At 37.2% G+C, this 24,266-nt stretch overlaps 1 protein-coding gene across 1 annotated transcript in view; it reads left to right on the top strand.

The window, feature by feature from the left end:
* The window catches only part of LOC127437221 (leucine-rich repeat serine/threonine-protein kinase 2-like), a 72,553-nt gene extending 48,600 nt beyond the window's left edge, over positions 1-23,953 (top strand). The window contains exons 33-51 of the mRNA XM_051692017.1: positions 817-905; positions 989-1,176; positions 1,675-1,829; positions 2,156-2,302; positions 3,833-4,024; positions 4,166-4,312; positions 4,410-4,522; positions 4,968-5,158; positions 11,567-11,727; positions 13,084-13,254; positions 13,640-13,740; positions 13,818-14,030; positions 14,143-14,336; positions 14,426-14,498; positions 15,715-15,905; positions 18,153-18,305; positions 18,379-18,602; positions 19,351-19,431; positions 19,638-23,953. Of these exons, the coding sequence (XP_051547977.1) occupies positions 817-905; positions 989-1,176; positions 1,675-1,829; positions 2,156-2,302; positions 3,833-4,024; positions 4,166-4,312; positions 4,410-4,522; positions 4,968-5,158; positions 11,567-11,727; positions 13,084-13,254; positions 13,640-13,740; positions 13,818-14,030; positions 14,143-14,336; positions 14,426-14,498; positions 15,715-15,905; positions 18,153-18,305; positions 18,379-18,602; positions 19,351-19,431; positions 19,638-19,756 (2,903 nt within the window). The 3' untranslated portion in view covers positions 19,757-23,953. The remainder of the gene's footprint in view (positions 1-816; positions 906-988; positions 1,177-1,674; positions 1,830-2,155; positions 2,303-3,832; positions 4,025-4,165; positions 4,313-4,409; positions 4,523-4,967; positions 5,159-11,566; positions 11,728-13,083; positions 13,255-13,639; positions 13,741-13,817; positions 14,031-14,142; positions 14,337-14,425; positions 14,499-15,714; positions 15,906-18,152; positions 18,306-18,378; positions 18,603-19,350; positions 19,432-19,637) is intronic.
* Positions 23,954-24,266: the final 313 nt, after the last annotated feature.

Below are 24,266 nucleotides of genomic sequence, written 5' to 3'. Positions count from 1 at the left end.
ACTAACTTAATTTGGTCACAGCGTGCTGTCTGACTGACAGATGGCTGCCTTGAAATGCTCACACACTAATTTGAGCTTGTGTCCTGTGACTCCTGAAATAGACAATCAAATTAGTATTGTGAAATGTCCAAGTGTGATTATTAATTTTCAAATGGATGTGATTTAATAAATATATAGTATATATACATAAGATTATAAAAACATTTTTTTATAGTTGATTTAATAAACAAAAATATTCAGTCTGCATGAACTGTGTGCTGCAAAGTGGATGTGTGAAGCTGCTCATATACTTAAAACATGCTGTGCTTATTGTAGTAGATGACAGAAGAGAGTGCTCATTCACTGTAATGTGCACAGCGCCTGCATACTATATATTTATATTTTTAAATTGCAGCATTTTGTGCTTTAATAATCACACTGGGTCATAAAACCAGCTTATCCGGAAGTGTGAAACTACTGTCAAAACACAGAACCAGAAAAGGTTTTGTCAAAATAAAAGTTTGATTCAAAATAAAAGCTTGATGCATGGAATCTAAGAAATTGCAACAGAAATATATAACTAGTGTTTAGTAAAATTTATTTTATTATTATTGTTATGGTGAACCTTTATCTCACAAGCAAGAGTGCTTTTTGGACTGAATAGAAATGTTCATCAATGTTTTCATTTATGTGATGCTCTGTTGTGCAGCACTTTGTTTTACAAAAAAGTCAGCCAATGAGATCGGAGCTTGTGATTTTGGAAAGCTCTTGCCATAATCAGTGAGCATTCCTTGAGCATGCCATCTGAAACAGAGACTGCTCTTCCTCTTTTTCCAGGTGTCCTGCTGCATTTTGACGATCCAGTGTTGCAGTTAAAGGATTTGTACTTCATTGACCCACAGTGGTTTTGTAACATTATCTCACAGGTAACACATACATATGTGTGTCTCTTTATTTGACTCATTGACAGTAGTAATATTTCTGTAATATCTGATGTGTTGATTTACAGACATTGACCCTGAGTGGTTCAGGTCAGTGGGACAGTGCTAGAGGAGTGGTACAGTGCTCCACTATAGATAAGTTTCTGGTTAAAAGCCGCTGTTTCCCTCAAGATCACATGACTCAATACTTCAAACTGCTGGAGAAGTTTCAGATCGCATTGCCCTTTGGAGAGGACCAGTTACTCGTGCCCAGCAGGTAGTCATAGGGCTATATTTAAAAAAAAAAAAAATAAATAAATATATATATATATATATATATATATATATATAAGTTAATATTACAAAGATATTAAACGCACAACAACGATCCAGTTCTTTTCAGTGAATCAGTAAAAATTATTCATAAATCAGTCTCAAACTCAATTTATCAGTTTGAATTGGTCTCACTCACTGAATCGATTAAAATGATTTCTGAGTTACTCGCTAAAGTGTTAGTCATTTTCAGTCATGTCCGATTCTAAATGAACCATGAGCCATTATTGATGTTTTGCTGTAGGTTTGAGACTTAGAAAAGTGTAATTACTGACTTGTCCAAAAATAATGTGTATTTAGATGCACAAAACTACAAGAGTTGTGTTATGAGAGATAGTATTCTAATTTTAAAAATCTTTCTTATGTTACAATATAATCTACAGGATTTTATGCATTTAAATAATTTGTGTAGCTGGTTAAGTCATGTTTGGTATGTTCGCAGTCTGTCAGATCACAGGCCGGTGATCGAGCTCCCTCACTGTGAAAACTCAGAGGTGATCACTCGTCTGTATGAGATGCCGTACTTCCCCATGGGCTTCTGGTCCAGACAGATCAGTCATCTGCTGGAGGTGTCATCATTCATGCTCTATGGCAGAGGTAACACACCTAAAACATCAAAGACGATGCAAAAAGCACAAGTATTGCACAAAGTAGTTTCATGTTAGGCAGTTACTTATGGATGTACATGAATGGGTGAATATGAAAAGTATCTCAATATTCAAAAATGGCATTTAGATCTTGTGAAAATATCAGCATGGTTGGGTTGCAAAAATTAATTTATATAGTACTATATATGCTTTCTTTATTTGTCATATTAAAATTGATGCAGGCTTAACTGTGCCCTTTTGTCCTCAGAGTTTTTTTTAATTATTATATACCCTGCTGGTTTTTAAGCTTGACTTTACTGTGTATGCACTCTTTAGAGAAAGCATCGAGACCAAACCGGATCTACTGGAGGAAAGGCATTTATCTGAGTTGGTCTTCTGAAGCTTACTGTCTGGTGGAGGCCTCGTCTCTGGAGGAGAACCCTGCCAGCTTCATCAAGATCACCGTCCCCAGCTCCCGCAAAGGTGAGAGGTATATTTAGAGATACACATGGTTGGCTGTTCTGAACCATACAGTGATGGTGGTAATGATCCTAATTATGGTGAAGACAATGATCAGGATGTGATGATGATGATGTGTTGGTGATGATATGTGATGATGATATGATTTATGGTGGTGTTGGTGGTGATGTGATAGTGGAAATGATGTTATGGTAGTGATGGTGGTGATTTGATGTTTGTGGTGATTGTTATCGTTGTGATGGTGATGTGATGGTGGCGATGTTGTGATGGTGATGTGTTGGTGATGTGATGGTGAGGATGTTATGGTAGTGATGCTGGCGGTGGTGATGATGTCAAGGTAGTGATGGTGGTGATGTTGTAATGGTAGTGATGGTGATTTTATGGAGGTGATGATGTAATGATGGTCATTATGTTATGGTAGTGATGGTGATTTGATGGTGGTAATGATGTTATGTTGGTGATTTTGTTATGGTTGTAATGGTGATTTGACTGTGTTCATTTTATGATGGTGATTATGATGATTATGTTATGGAAGTGACTGTTTGTGATAGTTATGTTAGTGATGGTGATGTGATTATGGTGGTGATTATGATGATTATGTTATGTTATGGTGAGGATTTTATGGTAGTGATGCTGGCGGTGGTGATGTCAAGGTAGTTATGGTGGTGATGTTGTAATGGTAGTGATGGTGATGTTATGGTAGTTATGTTATGGTAGTGATGGTGATTGTATGGAGGTGATGATGTAATGATGGTCATTATGTTATGGTAGTGATGGTGATTTGACAGTGGTGATGATGTTATGATGGTGATTATGATGATTATGTTATGGAAGTGACAGTGGTGGTGATAAAGTTATGTTTGTGATGGTGATGTGATTGAGGTGGTAATGATGTTGTGGTGGTGATGGTGATGTGATTGTGATTATTTTATGGTAGTGATGGTGATTTGATGTGGTTATTATGGTATTGTAGTGATGGTGGTGTTGAAGTATGTAAGTGATGGTAATGTGGTTATGTTATGGTAATGATGGTACTGCAATGGTGGTGATAACGATTTTATGGTAGTTATGTTGGTGGTGATGTTATGGTTGTGAGGGTGGTGTGATGGTGGTGTGATGTGATGGTGGGGATGGTGAGGTTATGATAGTGAAGGTGATGCGATGGTGATGTTAATGATGGAGATTTGATGGGATGTTGTTGATGGATGATGCTGTGATATTTGTGTAATGATGATGATTATTATAGAGGTGATAGTGAGGATGAGTTTGGGTGATGTGATATTAGTGGTGATGAAGATGATGTGATGTGATGGTGGGCATGGTGATGTAATGATAGTGAAGGTGATGTGATGTGATAATGGTGGTGGTGATGTTAATGGTGGAGATGTGATGGGATGTTGTTGGGGGATGATGGTGTGATGATTGTGTTGTGATGGTGATTAATATAGAGGTGACTGTGATGATGATGATGATGTGTTTATGGTGATAATGGTAAATATGGTGATAATAATGAAGACTCTGCCCTGTGTGCAGGTCATGTGTTGTTGGGGCAGGTGGTGGATCACATAGATTCTCTTCTGGAGGAATGGTTTCCAGGCCTTCTCACTACTGATGTCCACGGCTCTGGAGAAACTCTGCTGAAGAAATGGGCTCTGTACAGCTTTAGTGATGGAAGACACTGCCAGAAGATGCTGCTGGAAGATCTGCTGTCCAACATCAATGCAGGTCTCTGACCATGCCATCTACACAACATCACATTCTGAAACACAACTACTTTTGATTTCTGACCTGGTGCTTTTTAAAAATGTCTGTTTATCCTTTGAGCATGTCTTGAGTGTCTGTGTTTTCTGGTCGTTTGTCTTTCAGATGGTTTGCTGGTCAATCCAGAAGACCCCAGCTGTACTCTGCCTATCTCTCAGATCTGTCCAGACCTGGTGCTGCGTGACCAGCCCTCTAGCACCATACTGGATCCTGAGGAGCTGGAGATGGAGCTCTCCAAAGAGTATCTGCTGGGTTAGTACATCAGTAAACACTGACATTTCTGTAAACCAGTTCTGGTATCTGCTCCAACATGCAAATATAATCATAATGAAAATAAAAATTTTTGAAGGTGGTGGAGGATTTGGGTCTGTATATAAAGCTGTGTACAAGAATGAGGAAGTTGCTGTGAAGATTTTCAACAAACATGCATCTGCGCTTTATGTTCACAGACTGGTACGACAGGTGAGTTAGTTCCTGGAAACATACAGTGCTTGCATGAACAACTCATTTGGCTATGATTCCTGGACGGGTTGTTTCCACACTTTCCCAGTTATGTCCAGTGCTTTTGGAATGTGCAGCTAAATTCCTCATACAATTAAAGTTTGTGTTTATGTTTGTAACATAATTCATTCTAAGTAAATAAATCCTAACCAGGTGCAACATTTACAGCTTCAGATTTTTTTCTCTCCTTTCTGACAGCAAAAAAAAAAAGTATGGGATTAGATTTGTGCCAAAATTTAATTCCATATTGAACGTACTGTACCTTTTCAAGGATCAAGCAAACATACAAATTGAGAGAATAAAAACACTACAAAACAGGCAGAATTACTTTGTTACTTAGAGCTATGCACCATCATCTGCACATTCTTGGTAGGTTTTCATTAAGGAAAAATGTCTCTATCTCCAGGAACTGGCAGTGCTCGGTAGACTACGTCACCCCAGCCTGGTGGGCTTGTTGGCCACTGGCTGTAACCCGCACATTCTGGTGATGGAACTGGCTCCATGCGGCTCTCTGGACTCACTGTTTGAGTGTGAGAACGGCAGTCTCAGCCGTAAACTACAGCACAGGATAGCTCTGCATGTGGCAGATGGTCTCAGGTGCACACAGAAGATACAAAACAAACTACTTTTCTTGTGGCTATATTTTCAAAACGTACTATTTTTAGCATTTATTCAGGTGCAGTGTATTTTCCCACAGGTTTCTATTGTTAGTCAAGTCATAGCACTTTTCACAACACACATCTTTTCAAAGCAGCTTTACAGAAAATCATGCATTAACAGAAAATGATACGGCAGTAATATCTATAAAGTTTGATTTAAATATGATTGTAAATTGTGTATAAAAAATTATTAAATAATAAATAAACTGAAGGCGACAATGGCGAGGAACACAAGACTCCATAAGATGTTGGTTAATGGAGAAAAATAACCTTGGGAGAATCCAGGCTCATTGTGGGGGCCCGTTCCCCTCTGACTAACATCATGAATATAATGCCAATATTAGTTATTTGTGTGCAGTGCAAGTCATGGTTTAAAATTAGTAAGTGTTAAGGGCCAGTGTTTAAACAAAGATTTTGTATGAACTGTAAGATTAATGACTAATGTCTTTGAAGTTCATCCTGTATTAACTGCAGAAGTTCACATAGATGCATTGTCCTTTGTTAGTTGGCTGATGAAGGCTTTTGTTATTAATTGATAGTCTGTGAATTCTGTTTTAAGATTGTAGTCCATCATTAGACCAAGGTGATGCAGGCAGAGATTAGTGAGGTGCATTGCAGTTCAACCAGCAGGTCATTTCATTGAGGTCTATCCTAAGTCCAAGGTTCAGGCAGTGGTATATGAAGTATCCCATGTCTTATGTTTGGAGTTGGCATCAATTCATCCCCTGAAGTCCATCGTAATAGATTGAAGTGGTGTCTGGCTGGCACCGGCTGCATTTAGTCATCATCACTCAGAGGCACGTAGCAGTGGAGTCCGACACCAAGCAGGAACGGAGATGGATCTGGCCGGCTCTGGTAACCTCGAGATATAAAATAGAATAATATTAGCATAGATGCCATTCCATTTTTTGCAGAGTTATAGATCATGATAAATATTTCTGGTTCCAGCAAACTTAACTAAAGCAGTCTAATTGTGAGTTGGTGGATAAATGACCAAGTCACAGGCTAAATAGATGAGTCTTTAGTCTAGACTTAAACTGAGTGAGTGTGTCTGCATCCCAAACAGTGTTAGGGAGACTGTTCCATAGTTTCAGAGCCAAATAGGAAAAGGGTCTACATCCTTTTTTGGATTTTGAGATTCTAGGAACCATTAGCAGGTCAGAATTTTGTGACCGTAATGAACATAGTGGAATATAGCGTGGTAGGAGGTCACTTAAGTACTGCAGAGCTAGACCATTCAAAGCTTTGTATGTAGTTAACAAAATTTTAAAATGAATACGAAATTTAACAGGTAGCCAATGTAATGAGGATAAAATGGGGCTAATATGATCATATTTTCTTGGTTCTAGTCAGCACTCTGGCAGCTGCATTTTGAACCAATTGAAGTTTATTTATTGAATTTGCTGGACATCCTCCCAGTAATGCATTACAATAATCTAGTCTTGAGGTCATGAACGCATGAATTAGTTTTTCAGCATCAGCAACAGAGAGCATGTGTCATAACTTAGTGATATTTCTGAGGTGGAAATATGCTGTTCTACAAACACTGGACATTTGATTTTCAAAAGACAGATTGGTATCAAATAGAAGTTCTTCGCTGTTGAAGACGATGTAACAGTACATCTATCGAGAGTCAAATTATATTTTTGTGGCTTATTATTAGAGGTTTTTTTATCCAATAATTAGAACCTCTGTTTTGTCAGAATTGAGAAGGAAATTTCTGCCAATCCACTCTTTGATTTCATTGATACACTCTGCTGATTTGGAGAATTGTGAAAATTCTTCAGGTTTCGAAGAAATATAAAGTTGGGTATCTTCGGTATAACAGTGGAAACTTATTCCACAATTCCTGATAATATCTCCCAGGGGAAGCATATACAGGTGCTGGTCATATAATTAGAATATCATCAAAAAGGTGATTTATTTCACTAATTCCATTCAAAAAGTGAAACTTGTATATTATATTCATTCATTACACACAGACTGATATATTTCAAATGTTTATTTCTTTTAATTTTGATGATTATAACTGACAACTAAGGAAAATCCCAAATTCAGTATCTCAGAAAATTAGAATATTACTTAAGACCAATACAAAGAAAGGATTTTTAGAAATCTTGGCCAACTGAAAAGTATGAACATGAAAAGTATGAGCATGTACAGCACTCAATACTTAGTTGGGGCTCCTTTTGCCTGAATTACTGCAGCAATGCGGCATGGCATGGAGTCGATCAGTCTGTGGCACTGCTCAGGTGTTATGAGAGCCCAGGTTGCTCTGATAGTGGCCTTCAGCTCTTCTGCATTGTTGGGTCTGGCATATCGCATCTTCCTCTTCACAATACCCCATAGATTTTCTATGGGGTTAAGGTCAGGCGAGTTTGCTGGCCAATTAAGAACAGGGATACCATGGTCCTTAAACCAGATACTGGTTGCTTTGGCACTGTGTGCAGGTGCCAAGTCCTGTTGGAAAATGAAATCTGCATCTCCATAAAGTTGGTCAGCAGCAGGAAGCATGAAGTGCTCTAAAACTTCCTGGTATACGGCTGCGTTGACCTTGGACCTCAGAAAACACAGTGGACCAACACCAGCAGATGACATGGCACCCCAAAACATCACTGACTGTGGAAACTTTACACTGGACCTCAAGCAACGTGGATTGTGTGCCTCTACTCTCTTCCTCCAGACTCTGGGACCCTGATTTCCAAAGGAAATGCAAAATTTACTTTCATCAGAGAACATAACTTTGGACCACTCAGCAGCAGTCCAGTCCTTTTTGTCTTTAGCCCAGGCGAGATGCTTCAGACGCTGTCTGTTGTTCAAGAGTGGCTTGACACAAGGAATGCGACAGCTGAAACCCATGTCTTGCATATGTCTGTGCGTAGTGGTTCTCCCCCACATTTTTGAATGGGTTTTGTTTCACAATCCTCTCCAGGATGCGGTTATCCCTATCGCTTGTACACTTTTTTCTACCACATCTTTTCCTTCCCTTCGCCTCTCTATTAAAGTGCTTGGACACAGAGCTCTGTGAACAGCCAGCCTCTTTTGCAATGACCTTTTGTGTCTTGCCCTCCTTGTGCAACGTGTCAATGGTCGTCTTTTGGACAACTGTCAAGTCAGCAGTCTTCCCCATGATTGTGTAGCATACAGAACTAGACTGAGAGACCATTTAAAGGCCTTTGCAGGTGTTTTGAGTTAATTAGCTGATTAGAGTGTGGCACCAGGTGTCTTCAATATTGAACCTTTTCACAATATTCTAATTTTCTGAGATACTGAATTTGGGATTTTCCTTAGTTGTCAGTTATAATCATCAAAATTAAAAGAAATAAACATTTGAAATACAGGTGCATCTCAATAAATTAGAATGTCGTGGAAAAGTTCATTTATTTCAGTAATTCAACTCAAATTGTGAAACTCGTGTATTAAATAAATTCAATGCACACAGACTGAAGTAGTTTAAGTCTTTGGTTCTTTTAATTGTGATGATTTTTGCTCACATTTAACAAAAACCCACCAATTCACTATCTCAAAAAATTAGAATACATCATAAGACCAATAAAAAAAAACATTTTTAGTGAATTGTTGGCCTTCTGGAAAGTATGTTCATTTACTGTATATGCACTCAATACTTGGTAGGGGCTCCTTTTGTTTTAATTACCGCCTCAATTCGGCGTGGCATGGAGGTGATCAGTTTGTGGCACTGCTGAGGTGGTATGGAAGCCCAGGTTTCTTTGACAGTGGCCTTCAGCTCATCTACATTTTTTGGTCTCTTGTTTCTCATTTTCCTCTTGACAATACCCCATAGATTCTCTATGGGGTTCAGGTCTGGTGAGTTTGCTGGCCAGTCAAGCACACCAACACCATGGTCATTTAACCAACTTTTGGTGCTTTTGGCAGTGTGGGCAGGTGCCAAATCCTGCTGGAAAATGAAATCAGCATCTTTAAAAAGCTGGTCAGCAGAAGGAAGCATGAAGTGCTCCAAAATGTCTTGGTAAACGGGTGCAGTGACTTTGGTTTTCAAAAAACACAATGGACCAACACCAGCAGATGACATTGCACCCCAAATCATCACAGACTGTGGAAACTTAACACTGGACTTCAAGCAACTTGGGCTATGAGCTTCTCCACCCTTCCTCCAGACTCTAGGACCTTGGTTTCCAAATGAAATCCAAAACTTGCTCTCATCTGAAAAGAGGACTTTGGACCACTGGGCAACAGTCCAGTTCTTCTTCTCCTTAGCCCAGGTAAGACACCTCTGACGTTGTCTGTGGTTCAGGAGTGGCTTAACAAGAGGAATACGACAACTGTAGCCAAATTCCTTGACATGTCTGTGTGTGGTGGCTCTTGATGCCTTGACCCCAGCCTCAGTCCATTCCTTGTGAAGTTCACCCAAATTCTTGAATCGATTTTGCTTGACAATCCTCATAAGGCTGCGGTTCTCTTGGTTGGTTGTGCATCTTTTTCTTCCACACTTTTTCCTTCCACTCAACTTTCTGTTAACATGCTTGGATACAGCACTCTGTGAACAGCCAGCTTCTTTGGCAATGAATGTTTGTGGCTTACCCTCCTTGTGAAGGGTGTCAATGATTGTCTTCTGGACAACTGTCAGATCAGCAGTCTTCCCCATGATTGTGTAGCCTAGTGAACCAAACTGAGAGACCATTTTGAAGGCTCAGGAAACCTTTGCAGGTGTTTTGAGTTGATTAGCTGATTGGCATGTCACCATATTCTAATTTTTTGAGATAGTGAATTGGTGGGTTTTTGTTAAATGTGAGCCAAAATCATCACAATTAAAAGAACCAAAGACTTAAACTACTTCAGTCTGTGTGCATTGAATTTATTTAATACACGAGTTTCACAATTTGAGTTGAATTACTGAAATAAATGAACTTTTCCACGACATTCTAATTTATTGAGATGCACCTGTATATCAGTCTGTGTGTAATGAATGAATATAATATACAAGTTTCACTTTTTGAATGGAATTAGTGAAATAAATCAACTTTTTGATGATATTCTAATTATATGACCAGCACCTGTATATGGAGAAAAGCAGAGGCCCTAAAACTGATCCCTGTGGCACTCCATACTTTTGTTTGATTTGACAATTCCTCAGTTACACAGACAAAGTGGTAGCGGTCTGCTAAATAGGACCTAAACCCAGCTAATGCAACTCCACAAATGCCAACATAATTCTCTAGCCTATTCAAGAGAATGTCGTGATCTGTGGTGTCGAAGGAGCACTAAGATCTAAAAGCACTAGAAGTGAAATGCAGTCACGATCAGATGATAAGAGCAAGTTATTTGTAACTATTAAGTGCAGTCTCTGTACTGTGATGAGGCCTAAATCCTGACTGAAATTGTTCATATATACTATTTCTCTGTAGAAATGAACATATTTGGGAGGATGCTACCTTTTCTAGTATTTTCGATATAAACGGGAGATTTGAAATCGATCTATAATTAGTCAGTTTTCCAGGATCAAGCTGTGGCTTCTTAATTAGAGGTTTGATAACTGCCATTTTAAAGTTTCTTGGGACATGTCCTAAGGATAGCGAGGAGTTCATAATATTAAGAAGAGGTTCTGAGATTACAGGGAATACCTCTTTTAAGAGCTTAGTTGGTATTGGATCTAACGTACTGTACATGTTGTGACTTGATTTTTTTGATAAGTTTTGTTAGCTCTTCATGACCTATGACAGTGAAGGATTGAAGTTGCTCATGAGGAAAATTATGAGAAATCCCTCTTTTGTATTCTTCCACTTGTGTTCCATTTTCTGAGCTGCTCTCTTGAGAGCATGAGTGTGATCATTGTAACATTTTTCTTTTCTTTAATTTTCTTTAATCGAAGGGGGGTGACACTATCAAGAGTGCTAGAGAAGACTGTATTTATATTTTCTGTTATTTCATCAGGTTCTTCTAGACTTTTTGGCTTACTGAGTATATGAGATAAATCTGGAAGATTATTAGTGAAGCCATCTTTAGTGGTCGAAAGAATAGTTCTATCTGAATGATAGCGTGTTGTAGATTTGAGTGACATTAGCTGACCGCAGCATACAAAAAAAACAAAGCACGCGGTAAAATGACAAAGGATAAACCTATGAGTGTAGAGGAATAAGCAATGCTAAGCAGGCTAGCAAGCTACAAACAGACCGACTCGTGCAGCAACTGGAACAGGAAACAGCTCGCAGAACAGTACCTTAGTGCTGGTTACTGTAAATAAGATACGTGTTTGTTTTTACAAACTGGATTACGGATCAAAATTATTTTCATGCCACTGATGCTGTCAATAAAGCATAAGTTATTAAACTCAGAATATTAATTTTCCCCATGTTTTGTGTCCAAACAGATATTTGCACTCCTCTATGATTGTCTATCGGGATCTGAAGCCACACAACGTTCTGTTGTTTAACCTGAAAACAGACTCTGAGGTCATCGCTAAGATCACAGACTATGGCATAGCACAATACTGCTGCAGTATGGGTGTCCGCAGCTCAGAAGGAACACCAGGTGTCTGTTACTGTCACCATAATTCACCATAATCCAGTTATGCTGCAAAATTGTTTTACATAAATAAATGTTAGATATTTTAATACAAATATGTTAGTCTTTTTCTTAGAGTATTTTTTAAAAATAGCTAAACATTTTTTAAACAAAATTAATTTACTTGTGAAGCAAATTTATATTTTGTTTTGTTTTCAGGGAAAACTTGGTACATTTAGTACCGTTTATTTTTATACCAAGGAAAAAACGATTTGCCAATGGGGTAAGAAAAAAAAAAAACTTGATTCAAAGGAAAAACACGTTATTTTTTCTTACCCCATTGGCAAATATTGTTTTTCTTGTTTTATGCAGAAACTCCACTAAATTTTGTTAGATTTCTCTGAAAACAAAACGTAATATCTTGTGTCATTCTGTCCTCAAGTAAGTTTTTGTTGTTTTAAAGATGTTTAGACATTTTTATCAGAAAATCTGACAATTATTCAGAAAGTTTTTTTTTTATTTTTTAAATTTTTTATTATAAAACAATACAGCGTCAAGGAAAGTCATATAAGAGAGAGATTTTTTTTTTTTTAAAGAATATTTCTTGAATTAAGGTTATTTTTCTTACCCCATTGGCAAATGTTATTTTTTCTTGTTTCAAGCTGTAAATCTTTTTAAAAGACACAAGTTATTGCACATGCCTTTAATTTTAGGTACAAGTTATGACACAAATATATACAGAAAAAAATATAACTGCACAACTCAAAATGCAACCTAATTTATTAATGACTGGTAAGCCCAAACTTTGTTAATAAATAAGCTTGCATTTTGATTTTTTTTTATTGATTTTTTTAAGCATAAATGTAACATAATTTAGAGGTTAACACTTAAAAAAATAAAAAATAATATTATATATTGTATATAATATATATTTTTTCATTAATATTTGCAACTTAAGTAAATATATCTAGTTTTCAGGATGTTTCGATATTTTTACTGGAAAACAAGATGATAACGCCGATTAAGAAAATGATTTTTGCTTAGATATTTACCAAAATTGAATTTTAATGGCTGAGATGCTGATTATTTTTGTTTATCTTGGTAGGTTTAAGAATCTGTTAACCAATATGCAGAACCAATTGTTAATTCTTATTTTGTTTCTGCTTTCAGGCACTTTAAGAACTTAATAATTTATCACTAACCTCTGATGAACTACTTTACAAAACTAATATTGTGCACAGTTTACAAAATTAATTTGACTTGTTTTTGTTCCAATATACACTTATTTAAAGCCCCTCACTTAATTAATATTTCAAATGTATCGGTCTATCTCTATTTTTGCTGTACATTCCTTAATAAAGAATGAATCTGTTCTGCTCATAGGGTTTAGAGCGCCTGAGGTTGCTCGAGGAAATGTCATCTATAACGTCCAGGCTGATATGTATTCATTTGGTCTGCTGCTGTATGACCTTTTGACTTATGGTGAGAGGATATCTGATGGGATGAAGTTTCCCAGTGAATTTGATGAGGTGGCTGTACAGGGGAAACTGCCAGGTAATGTGCGAGTTCCTTTGTCTCATTTCCTGCTTGCATTGTGTACACAACTCATCTAAATCCTTGTTTATTTCTAGGTTTAGCTAGCAATGCCGAAATCTAGCATTGGTAGAGACGGTTACGATATCCATAATAATGTAGATCTAAAAATACATACAGTATATGTATACTGTATATATGTAATAGAATTTGATGATAGCAAATGAGACACACAAAATTGCTGAAAATAAATAAATGCTTATTTTAAAATATTTGTTAAAGCCAAGCAGGCATAGGTAATCTGCAGATGTTGCTGATCTTAAAATATCAGTGAAATATCAGAGTATTCGGCCGTTATATTGGTCTATCACTAATAGGTTTATAACTGTCTCCATCACTCATGTAGATCCAGTGAATGAATATGGCTGTTCTCAGTGGCCGGGGTTTGAGTCTCTCATGAGGGACTGTTTGAGAGAAAATCCCCAGGACAGACCCACATCTGCTGAGGTTAGTCAAATGAACTCATCTACTGCACAAATCATATTTTTATAATTTGAATGAATCTCAATCTGTGTGTGTTGTAGGTGTTTGATCGTCTGAATCGTGCAGAGATGTTGTGTCTGATGCAGGAGCTGATGTTGTCGAGTTTACCGGGCGAGTGTCTCGCCGTTTCTAACGCAGGTGGAGGTGTGAACGGAGGACGAGATGTTTGTGTGTGGATCGGGGGCGGCAGTAGCAGTCAGAAGCTGGGCTGTGTAACATCACTGGATTTGGAGACAAGGAAGAGCTTGAGCCACGTACTGAACTTTCTACGTATTCATAATTTTGCTTAATTTTTATATTACCAGCAAAATCACTGCAAATATATACCGGTAGTGAATATTTTGGTGTCTTTCCGACCCCTTTCAGGAGATTGATAGCAGTCCTGTCCTGTGTGTGGTGACAGTCAGAGCTCCTGGGTCAGACTGTGATTGGTTAGTTGCTGGTACTCAGTCTGGTTCACTCATCGTCATGGATACAAGGAGCGCAGAGATTGTGCACTGTCTGAAGAGTGTGAAGGACTCTGTGACATCACTGTATTTCTACACGGATTTACAGCACAGGTTTGAACATCAAACATCACGACAGGAAGTGACATTGATCTTTAGATCATGTATCTTAAAATGACAGAATGATGTTCGTAATTTTTCAGATGTTTAAAGAGTTACCTACTGGTGGGGACAGCAGATGGAACAATAGTCATTTATGAGGATTCAGTCTTGAAGGTATTGCTTTTTGGCGATTATTGTTAAAAATCTAAACCTATTCCCAGGGTTCCCATGTGGAAAACCTGAAAGTTATATTTTATATGATATATTATAAAATAGAGCTGTCAGTAGATTACATTTTACATGATTGTTCATAGTTAATCGCGATTAATCTCAGATTTTAAAAGTGCTGAAATTTGACTCTATATACTTATTTCCTGTCAAAATGCATTTATTTCCTTCTTTGGAAAGAACAACACAATAGAACAAAACAATATTTAACAATAATGCTTTATTAACATTTTCCAAACTCCGTACAAAGACAGAAATTCACTAAAATAGCACCAACTATAGTAACATTAAACAATTTATTGTATTATAATTTAAATAATTACATTTACGAAAGTCTAAGTGAGATGTTGACTGATTGATAAACTGTTATTCATTGCAATGCACATTAAATCTCTCAAACCCTCATCCTCCACAATATTTCTTGTCACTTTGGATAAGGAATGCACATGATTTGTTTCAGGGCAGCAAGCGCCGCGTTGAACTCCATATGAAAAGCGCGTCTTGTTTTGCTTTTAGCGCTGGCTAAAAGGATGGAAATCAAATTCATCCGAATTGTCTGGTAATCATTTGCTGATGCTTCAGAAGTTCTGCGGCAAGGGGTACAATGTTGAAATTGTTAAAAATGAGCGGAGCATCAACAGACCCTCCACGGGAGAACAAGCTGTGCATGCTTGTAAGAATTGACATGCTTATGTGGTAAAATGCTGACTTACAAAAGACACAAAGAACTTCACTTTTGTCACAAGTCCCATCCACTTTTTTTTTTTTTTAAAAGAGGTCCTTTCTCCAGCACAGACTCACAGTTGGAGAAATTATTCACTTATAATCGTTTCCTCTTGCACCATTTTTTTAATCTGAACCTGGATGCGAGCTTCAGCAGAATTTGATCAGAGTTTTAATTTTGGGTGAACTATTCTTTTAAATAATAATTTTAAAAAAATCATGAAAGGTTTTCTGGTTATGATCAGCTCTAAAATATTTAATTGGTTGGAAATTTCTCTTTTTGATTGCATTCTCTTTCAAGATCTCTATATAAAGTAATGTTGAAAGATGTGAAAGGTAATGGAAATTCATTGGTCAAACGGTGTGAGAATCTTAAAATGCAAATTATATAGCTGTTGTATATTTAGTTGTAGTATATTTAGATATTTTTGGACTGTAGGTGAAGAATGGAGATTCAGTGAAATCGCTGCAGGTTGGAGATGTGAACACTCCACTGATGTGTGTCGGCCCCTCGAGTCACTCTCAGGAGCGCAGAGCACTGTGGGCTGGATGTGGTACCCAGGTGATATCACTTACAGTGGAGGATGGCATCTGTAGGAGTATAGACACCAAACCCAAACAACTCTTCCCGTGAGTACTCATGCCCTGCTGAAGAGAGAAAAACAAAAAATGTCACAAAATGAGAATTAAGTTCAGTTTTCTGTCTGTAGAAAACCACGTAAACTTATCATTTCTGTAAAAAAGTATTTAATACTAAACACCAAAGTAACTTGTTATATTAGTGTTTAATGTGCTTTTAAATTTAGTGCAGTCTCCACCTCTGGCGGCATGCTCATGGACAATTCAGTGTTGCCTGAAATAATTTCTGCTTCCAATATGATTAGCTGGTTGATGTGTGACTTCTGAGAGTTAGGGTGTGCAGGTTTGTATCAGTCTGCCGACAAACAAGGCTTTGTTATACAAGTTTCCAGTCTGCCGAGTACTTGGTAAGAACTGCCTTGTTAAAAAGTATTGCTAGTCACCAGCTACATTATATTGTGTTTTGGATGCTGGTCCTCAGCATAGGATGCTGGTGTACCTATGAGGCTTCTTAACTTAACCAGAAAGCCTCCCTTGGTCAACCAGTTTCATAAGAAAACCATGCTGGTTGACCAGAATTTTTGCTGGTGAACAACATGTCTGTACAGGTCCACCAGCTATACCATTACAAAACCAACGCTAACCAGCTTAAACTAGACTGGATCAGTAGAGAAAGAACGACCTTGTTGAAAAGATCTGTTTTGCTGGTCAAAAGCCATAGTATGTTGTGTTTTGGATACTGGTTCCCAGCATGGATTTCTGGTATGCTGATGTCCCTATTAGGCTTCTTAACTTCCTTAACCAGTAAGCCTTCCTAGTTCGATCAGCTTCATAAGAAAGACCATGCTGGTTGACCAGGATTTGTGCTGGTGAGCAACATGGCTATGCTGGTCCACCAACTAGACCAGCAGCAAACCAACACTCACCAGCAAAAACTAGCCTGGAAATTCATGCTGATCTGAGCTGTTTTTTTTTTTTACAGAGAAGTTGCAGCATTCACCAAAGTGTGTTCACAGAATCAAATCTTTGAAAAACATTCAATTGTTTTCATTGAGGCCTTTAGCAGCAAGAGTCAGTCCTCACTGATTGGTTGAAAATCAGAAATGTCATGGTGTTCTGGATCATCTTTAGAGGCTTGAGAAGGTCAGCTAGTTAAGCATTGCAGTAGGCCAGTCTTGAGATGGCAAGAGCCTGGACCATAAGTGGTGCACTTCATTCAGACAGGTAGGGCCTGATATTCATGATTAAGTATATTGTAGATTGTGAATATGCCTAACCGGGTGGTTGTTGAGATGTGGGTAATGAAGTTTAGCTGGTCATCAAACACTACTCACAGTTTCCTTTCTCTCTTGGCCGGTGTTACTGTTCATTAACCCAGCTGTACAGTGATTGTGGTAAGCTGGCTGATTGAGGTGGAAATCTTTCATCCATGCCGAGATTTGTGAATATCAGATATGAGCTGATATTCAGAGCTGAGGCTAGAATGACAGGTGAAGCTGCGAATCGTGTGTAGAAGTGAAGCCGTGTGCCATTATGAAGCCATTGGCTAGGTGATGTTGAACACTTTCTCCTCTCCAGGAAACCATGAAGGATCTGCCCATGAGGTGAGACTCTAGTTTAGTAAGATAAGGACGGATGATATGGAGTTTCTGATTTACCCAGCATTTGATTGGTCTCTGTACATCTCAGTCAGATGTTCTCTTCGTGTCTAAGATGCAAAGCTAATTCCGGCTAACCCACCAAATGGCAAGTAAACCTCAATCCTGGCAAAACCTATCTCCAAACTATCTGTCCTCATCTTTCTAAACTTAAGTCTGACCTCATGGGCAGATTCTTTAAGGTTTCTGTTTTCTTCTTCTCGAGTGTTGTTGAACCCAGCTGTACAGTGATTGTGATCGACTGATGGAGCTAGAGGTGGCGATTCTTCATCCAGGCCAAGATGTGTGAAAGGCTGACAGAGATATGAGCTGTGATTGTGAGCTGAGGCTGAAATGGCAGGACAGATGATTTTGGTCTAGAGTTAGGTCTTGGCAGGTTTCTGATTTATCCACCATTTGGTTGGTCCCTTTACGTGTCATTCAGACGGTCTCTTCTTGTCTAAGTGGGCGGTTCTTAGCCAGAATAAGTGGCAAATTGGACCAGACTTTATGCTGATAGTCAAAAGTCTGGCTCTGCGAGAATAGGTTGAGTGTGACTTTTTTCCTTTTAATTTGCCATTTGTGTTTAAACTTAGATTGCATGGTCTGTCTTGTTGATGTTGATCAACTGTTGATGCTACTGTTATGTTTGTTTGTTCAGGCAGCAGGGTCGTGTCAGCAGTGATGCGTGTATATCGCAGTTAGCAGTGGACAAACACTTGTACGTGAGTAAAACAGGAGGCCACAGTGTGGAGGTCTGGGACAAGAAAACAGAGAGGATGGTGAACGTCATCGACTGCGCAAAGTTACTCAGGTAATTCGACACAAACATACAAACTAATTTGCAAGCTTTGAGCTTCCTTTTAACACTCCCAAATACTCAACAGTTTAGGTTCAACCAGAAAGGCCAAAGTCCCGAGTGAGGACACATCCAGAAATATGGAGTCATCTTGGGCGATTGTGAAAACCCTGTTGGTGCAGCACAGTGGTACTCTGTGGATTGGGATGAGATCAGGACACATGCTGTTAGTGGAGATGTCCAGCTGTCAGCTACTGCAGACCATCAGCTCTCACTGCCACTCCATTTGCTGCATGAGCTCTGTGCTGCTAGGTATTGACAAATTTAATGTGCACTCCCTGTTTTCTGTGCCAAATGGAGAAAGTTGCCCTAAGCTTAAAGAACACAGCCAATCGCAAAGGTGTCTGCGTTGGAGATGTGTGAATTTACACATGGTTGTAATGCTCTTTTCCATCATTTTGAAAATTTACTGCTGTGGTATGTGAATAACACACAAACAGGGTGGGCTAAAGTGGCGCAACTCTTGTGAATTCACCCCATGTTGTTGCAGATGAGAAAAGCAGCATTCTGATTGGTTATGTTGTTGGAGGTTCGACACAGCCTTGCAACTGGCCTTGTTTTTTAGGGATGATATATAGCGCAACATTGCCCATCCACTTTTTCAGATGTCTTGGTTCCAGAAGTGTTTTTTCCATTCTTTGTTTTTTTTTCATAGGGATTTCAAAAAGTACTTCATAAAAGGGTTTTATGCCATGAACCAAACCAACCGAGGTGAATCACAACATTACAAACTTTGAAGCAAAAATGCATAAAAAGACTAAAGTGCTGGACTGTGTATTGTGCTTAACATTTTTCATAAGAGAATGAATTACAGTCCAATGAAGTATTGCATTGCGAATGACGTTGAATGAAGAGTAGCACCAGATTATTGCACTCAACACAGCTTCACAGGAACATGTTGATATGTTTGTTGATCAGGTGTGGAGATGCTGTAGTGTTCAGCCAATATCAGGCAAATATAAATTCTTGTCCCTCATACTTGTTTATGCTGCTTTTACAGAGACACTAAACCGCAAGAGCGTTATTCTGGTGTTGGGAAGACAACAACACATTCCACAAGACCAAACCAAAACACAGTCAGGTAAGAACCGAATGTATACAGTAGCTGGTGGACAGGCGTTTCACATTAAGGCTGGTACTATATTGTGTATTTTAGCAAGACTAGAAATCTGTATTGGCCAATCAACATCCATTACCAGAGCTATCCGTTTTTTGAGTATTAAAATATTACAAAATATTACATTATGTTAGGTTTTCTGTTTATGTGTTCTGTGTTTGTGATCTCAGTTGAGGATTCAGTGTTGATGGTGTGGAACAGTTCACTTCCTCTAGAGGTCAAAGATCTAAACAAACATTGTGAGCTACGAGACAAGATCAACAGAATGAGAGACACACTCCAAGACTGAACTTCATGTCTGCCTGGGCATCATTTCCTGTCATATACTGTACATCACCTCAGACACATGTAAAATAACTAGTTAGAAGTTTCTTTATACTATTCTGTTAAAAGGGACCTGTGTGAAAATGCAGTTAGTGTGAAATGTGTTTTGTACAATCAAGGCAAACTATTATTATATGTAGCTGTGCATTAGTATATTTGAATTAGGGATGTGCCTGAAGCCGAATACCATATTTGGAAAGGCACGAATAGTGACTTCAAAACAAATATTGGATTCATCCGAATAATATAAAATAAATACTTGTTTGACAGATTATCCAAGAAGCGAAATTTCAAATAAACATATCCAAAACTTTATATATCTGTGCAGCCAATATTTCTAAAATGTAAACCTTATGAATGAAAATGCGCACGGTGTGATTTCAGATCGGATGTGTGTGGTCTCGACTCCGTTTGCGATCTCTGTTAATTGTGCGCGTTTGGAGCTTATCAAGTGTAACATTAAATAAGATATGACATCATATACACTTCCCACTTCTTGGAATGTCTGTTAATGTATCACACGATTCACACATAATGATTCTCATGTATTCATTTATAGCCTAAACCTGAGCACGATGTTAAATTCCTGACCTGAAGTGATGATTTCACGTCTGAGTTGACATCATTTATATTCACATCGTGATTAAGGTTATTAGCTGGTTAAGACTTTATTCCGAAAAAAGTTAAAATGCTCCATAAATGTTTAAATATAGTATTCATCTGTCTGGAATATTTCTGCTCATGTAAAATGAAGAAACACAAACATGCTCCATCTTTTTTCTTCTTTTTCCTCTTTAAACTGTGTTAAATTTGAGAATTTTATGTTTTCTTGAGCTCTGGAAAGGTGCTATATAAATTTATTATTATTTAACTAAATAATGGTGTCCTATTATGGGATCAAGATCCCGTCAAAAGTGTAGTGGTCACGGATCCAAAAATAACAAGCATGATATTTAAAATATGCTGCAAAAAAGCCATCAGAGTCTCATTGGAGTGACGTCACCTCCCCTCTTCCAATGATTGGCTAGAGGAGGAGCTGTCGATCAAGAACTAGTGGACCAATAAGGACACAAAACACCTCCTGATTTACATGAAATTCTACTCAAGTTTTGGAAAATCAAGCGCAGAACTTGGAAACAAAAGCAAAGAAAAATACAGCGCAAGTGTATTAAAAAATGAAAATATGAGCAAAATTGTCAGACAGCACAAAAAACAGTAATATAGCCAAGGAAAACATGACTTTGTTTGCAATTCTGATGACTTTGCTTGAATTTTTCTGTTTTTTTTTTGTTTTTTTTGCAGCATATTTTAAATGTGTTTTACATATATTTGATTCATGCTTATTATTTTGATCTGCGCTTTTTATTTATTTTTGTGCTTATTTTTTTTCTGTACTTATTATTTTTTGATTCACGCTTGTTATTTTTGGATCCATGACCGCAATACTTTTGATGGGATTTTGATCCCATATCCTATCGTAAAAAATCCTGATAGACTTACGGGACTTTCACCAGTTTCTAGGCTATATTGATTGATTTTATTTTAATTTCTTTTAATGTTTGAATTTGTATTTATTATTCACTGCAAAATGTGTGCTTGACATTTCACATTTTGCTTGACACCTCCTGCCTCGAGTAATATTATACATGCACAGACACAAACGAAAATACTGTTTCAGCAGATATTAATATCAGAAATACCAGGAGAAACCACAGTTAACAACATATTCCACAGTTAATGTAACCTATTCAGCTTCATCTGGTAAGAAAAAGAATGCAAATAATTTACATTTAATTAAACCCTAATAATAATAATAATCATTAGTAAACTATTATTATGAAAGGGCATATACAAGGCATTTTTTATTAAAGAAACTATCAAAGAGTAACATTTAAAAATGGGAGTTTCATTTAGTTTTGAAGCACTTTCTGTTTTAAGTTTTATCAAAGTATCTCTAATTTACTGTGGTAACCATCCATGCTTACCATAGTTACTACAGTGATTTGTAGTGCAATAAAACTGGGGTAACTTGTTAGGGTTAGAAAGAAATGTTACAATGTTTGAAGGTGATCCCACATTCATTTATTATGACTTTTTATGGTATTTTGTCAGTGGTTAGGCTGGTTACCATTGTCATTTTTTATTATTATTTATTAGGGGACCAAGCTGCTGGAACCCTATTGTAATTGTACTGATTTTCTTCTTTTTTTTTTTTTTTTTTTTTTTCTGCCCTAAAAGTATAAGGGCATCAGAGACCATAAGTCATGGAGACACCAAACTTGGCAGGATGATCCCAAATCCCCCTCACTACTCGGGCACACAAACGCACACCCATCTGACCCTAGGTGGTGCTATAATAAACACTTTTACATTTTGACTCACATCTCTGCAACAGTAAGGGCTAGAATCAAAATTCTTGAGTCAAGCTCTACAAAATGTATATCTCCGATTTCATTTCCATCTATAATTTTTGTTCTGCCATTTTGAATTTTTGGAAAAACCTACTTTTTTTAAACTCCTCTTAGACCGTTAGTATAATCATCAGTTTGGTATACATCATCTACACCTCCTTACAAAAAGCTATCAAAAGAATTTCGATACGTCAAATCGTTCCGAAGATATTAACATTAAAATTCCTTCGGTTTAATGCGATTTGAGTAATTGATCAATATCTACTCATCACAAACTCCAAATGTAACCAAACTCAGTACACATAGTCAACAGGACGTTTAGAAGATGTCAGCAAAGTTTCATATAATTCTGCACCTAGGGGGCACTACAACTAAAACTGTCATAACTTTGCAGCCGTTTGAGCGACAAAGTTTAAATTAAAATGCATCTTCTTTGGTTCAAATGCTAACCTATTCTTAAAAAATAGTTTATAACTCGTATTGGGAATGGCTGAGGGTTATAGAAATTACTATACACAAGTAGGGTGTCAACTCGAAGCCGCATATAAAATTTTGTGACATTCGGCCACACGGTGGCAATATAATTAGCTAATTCACGTTTTTGCTCATAACTCCGGAATCGTATAGGCGACAATACAAATTTATTCCCCACAATGATATGGTCACTTTATTTTCCATTTCCGCAAGAAACTTTTTTTACAATTTCGGTTTATTTGAAAAACCTACTTTTTCGAACTCGTCCTAGGCCGTTTGCCTGATTATCATAAAACTTACATTTACATTTATTCATTTGGCAGACACTTTTATCCAAAGCGACTTACAAAAGAGGAAAACATAAAAGTGCCACATTACAAAGTTTCACTTGCATCAGAATAGTATTCAAACAGATTAAAGTGCAACAATAATTTTTTTTTTTTTCTTTTTTTTTTTGTGACTGGTTAAGTGCTCATGGAAAAGATGTGTTTTTAGTCGTTTATTGAAGACAGATAGCGAGACAGCAAATATGTTTTGGGCATGGCCTATAATGACTAATTAGCCCGTATCTTGTGAACACAATTTTCAAACTTAACAACATTTGTACACATAGACAAGAGGACACTCTGAGGTAACATGCAGAGCTTTGTTCATTTTTAATGCTGGGAGTGCTATAGCTTAATAAAATTCTATTTTTGCAACTGTGCTCAAAACACCAAAATAGATGTCCACAGGATCTTTTCTGTCAAATTTGATTCTTTTGGTCATCTTGCCATATGTGCTTGGCCCCTGACAGTAGCTGCTTGTGGCTATATTTATTATTTGTATGTGAGGGACTTTATGGGTATCATGTTAAGGGGCAGCAACTTTCGGAAATGACATCGTTATACTCTCTGCACTGCCAGATACACAAACACAAATTCTGGTTTAAATATCAGGATTACTATTAAAGTCATTTATGCTCTGATTTATTCACGTGGGAATTGTTTAAAGAAATCATATTATCTAAATACATATATTAAAGGACGATTCTTAGCTGGACCTTGAGTAATCCATTATCTAAATATGTCAGAACTGTAAGCTGTTAGTTACACTACACACTGTGCCTACATTATGTATGTTTTAGTGACATACTGTTCTGTCATCCTCTATTAAGCCATTATGTGTATACATTCCAGTGTATTACTTTGTAAAATTAAGCACAACAATAGAGCTGGAGAAAAAGCCATATAAAAAAAAAATAAAAAAAATGCTGCTTTTCATAATATTTTTTATTACATTGTAAATCTTCATGTGTGTTACTGTTACTCTTTCTGTTGTGGGAATGCAATTATTGATTTCTTTGTTTGTCAATGGTGTACCAAGTATGTTTTTAACAAAGAGTTGTTATATTTTTGGTAATTAATTTTGCAACATTGTTGCTTTTTTTTTCTTGTATATTTAAAATATTTTAATTGCCTGAATTAAAGGACACAGACAGCTATGAATAGTCAAAAGAAAATTTATATAACATAACATTTGTTTAATATAAATGTAATTTCGTATTTAACATTGAAACTACATTAACATTAAATATGAATTATTTTGATG

Source organism: Myxocyprinus asiaticus, chromosome 48 (genome assembly GCF_019703515.2).
Source record: "Myxocyprinus asiaticus isolate MX2 ecotype Aquarium Trade chromosome 48, UBuf_Myxa_2, whole genome shotgun sequence".
Taxonomy (NCBI): Eukaryota; Metazoa; Chordata; class Actinopteri; order Cypriniformes; family Catostomidae; genus Myxocyprinus; species Myxocyprinus asiaticus.
This window is presented reverse-complemented; position numbering and strand designations above follow the sequence as displayed.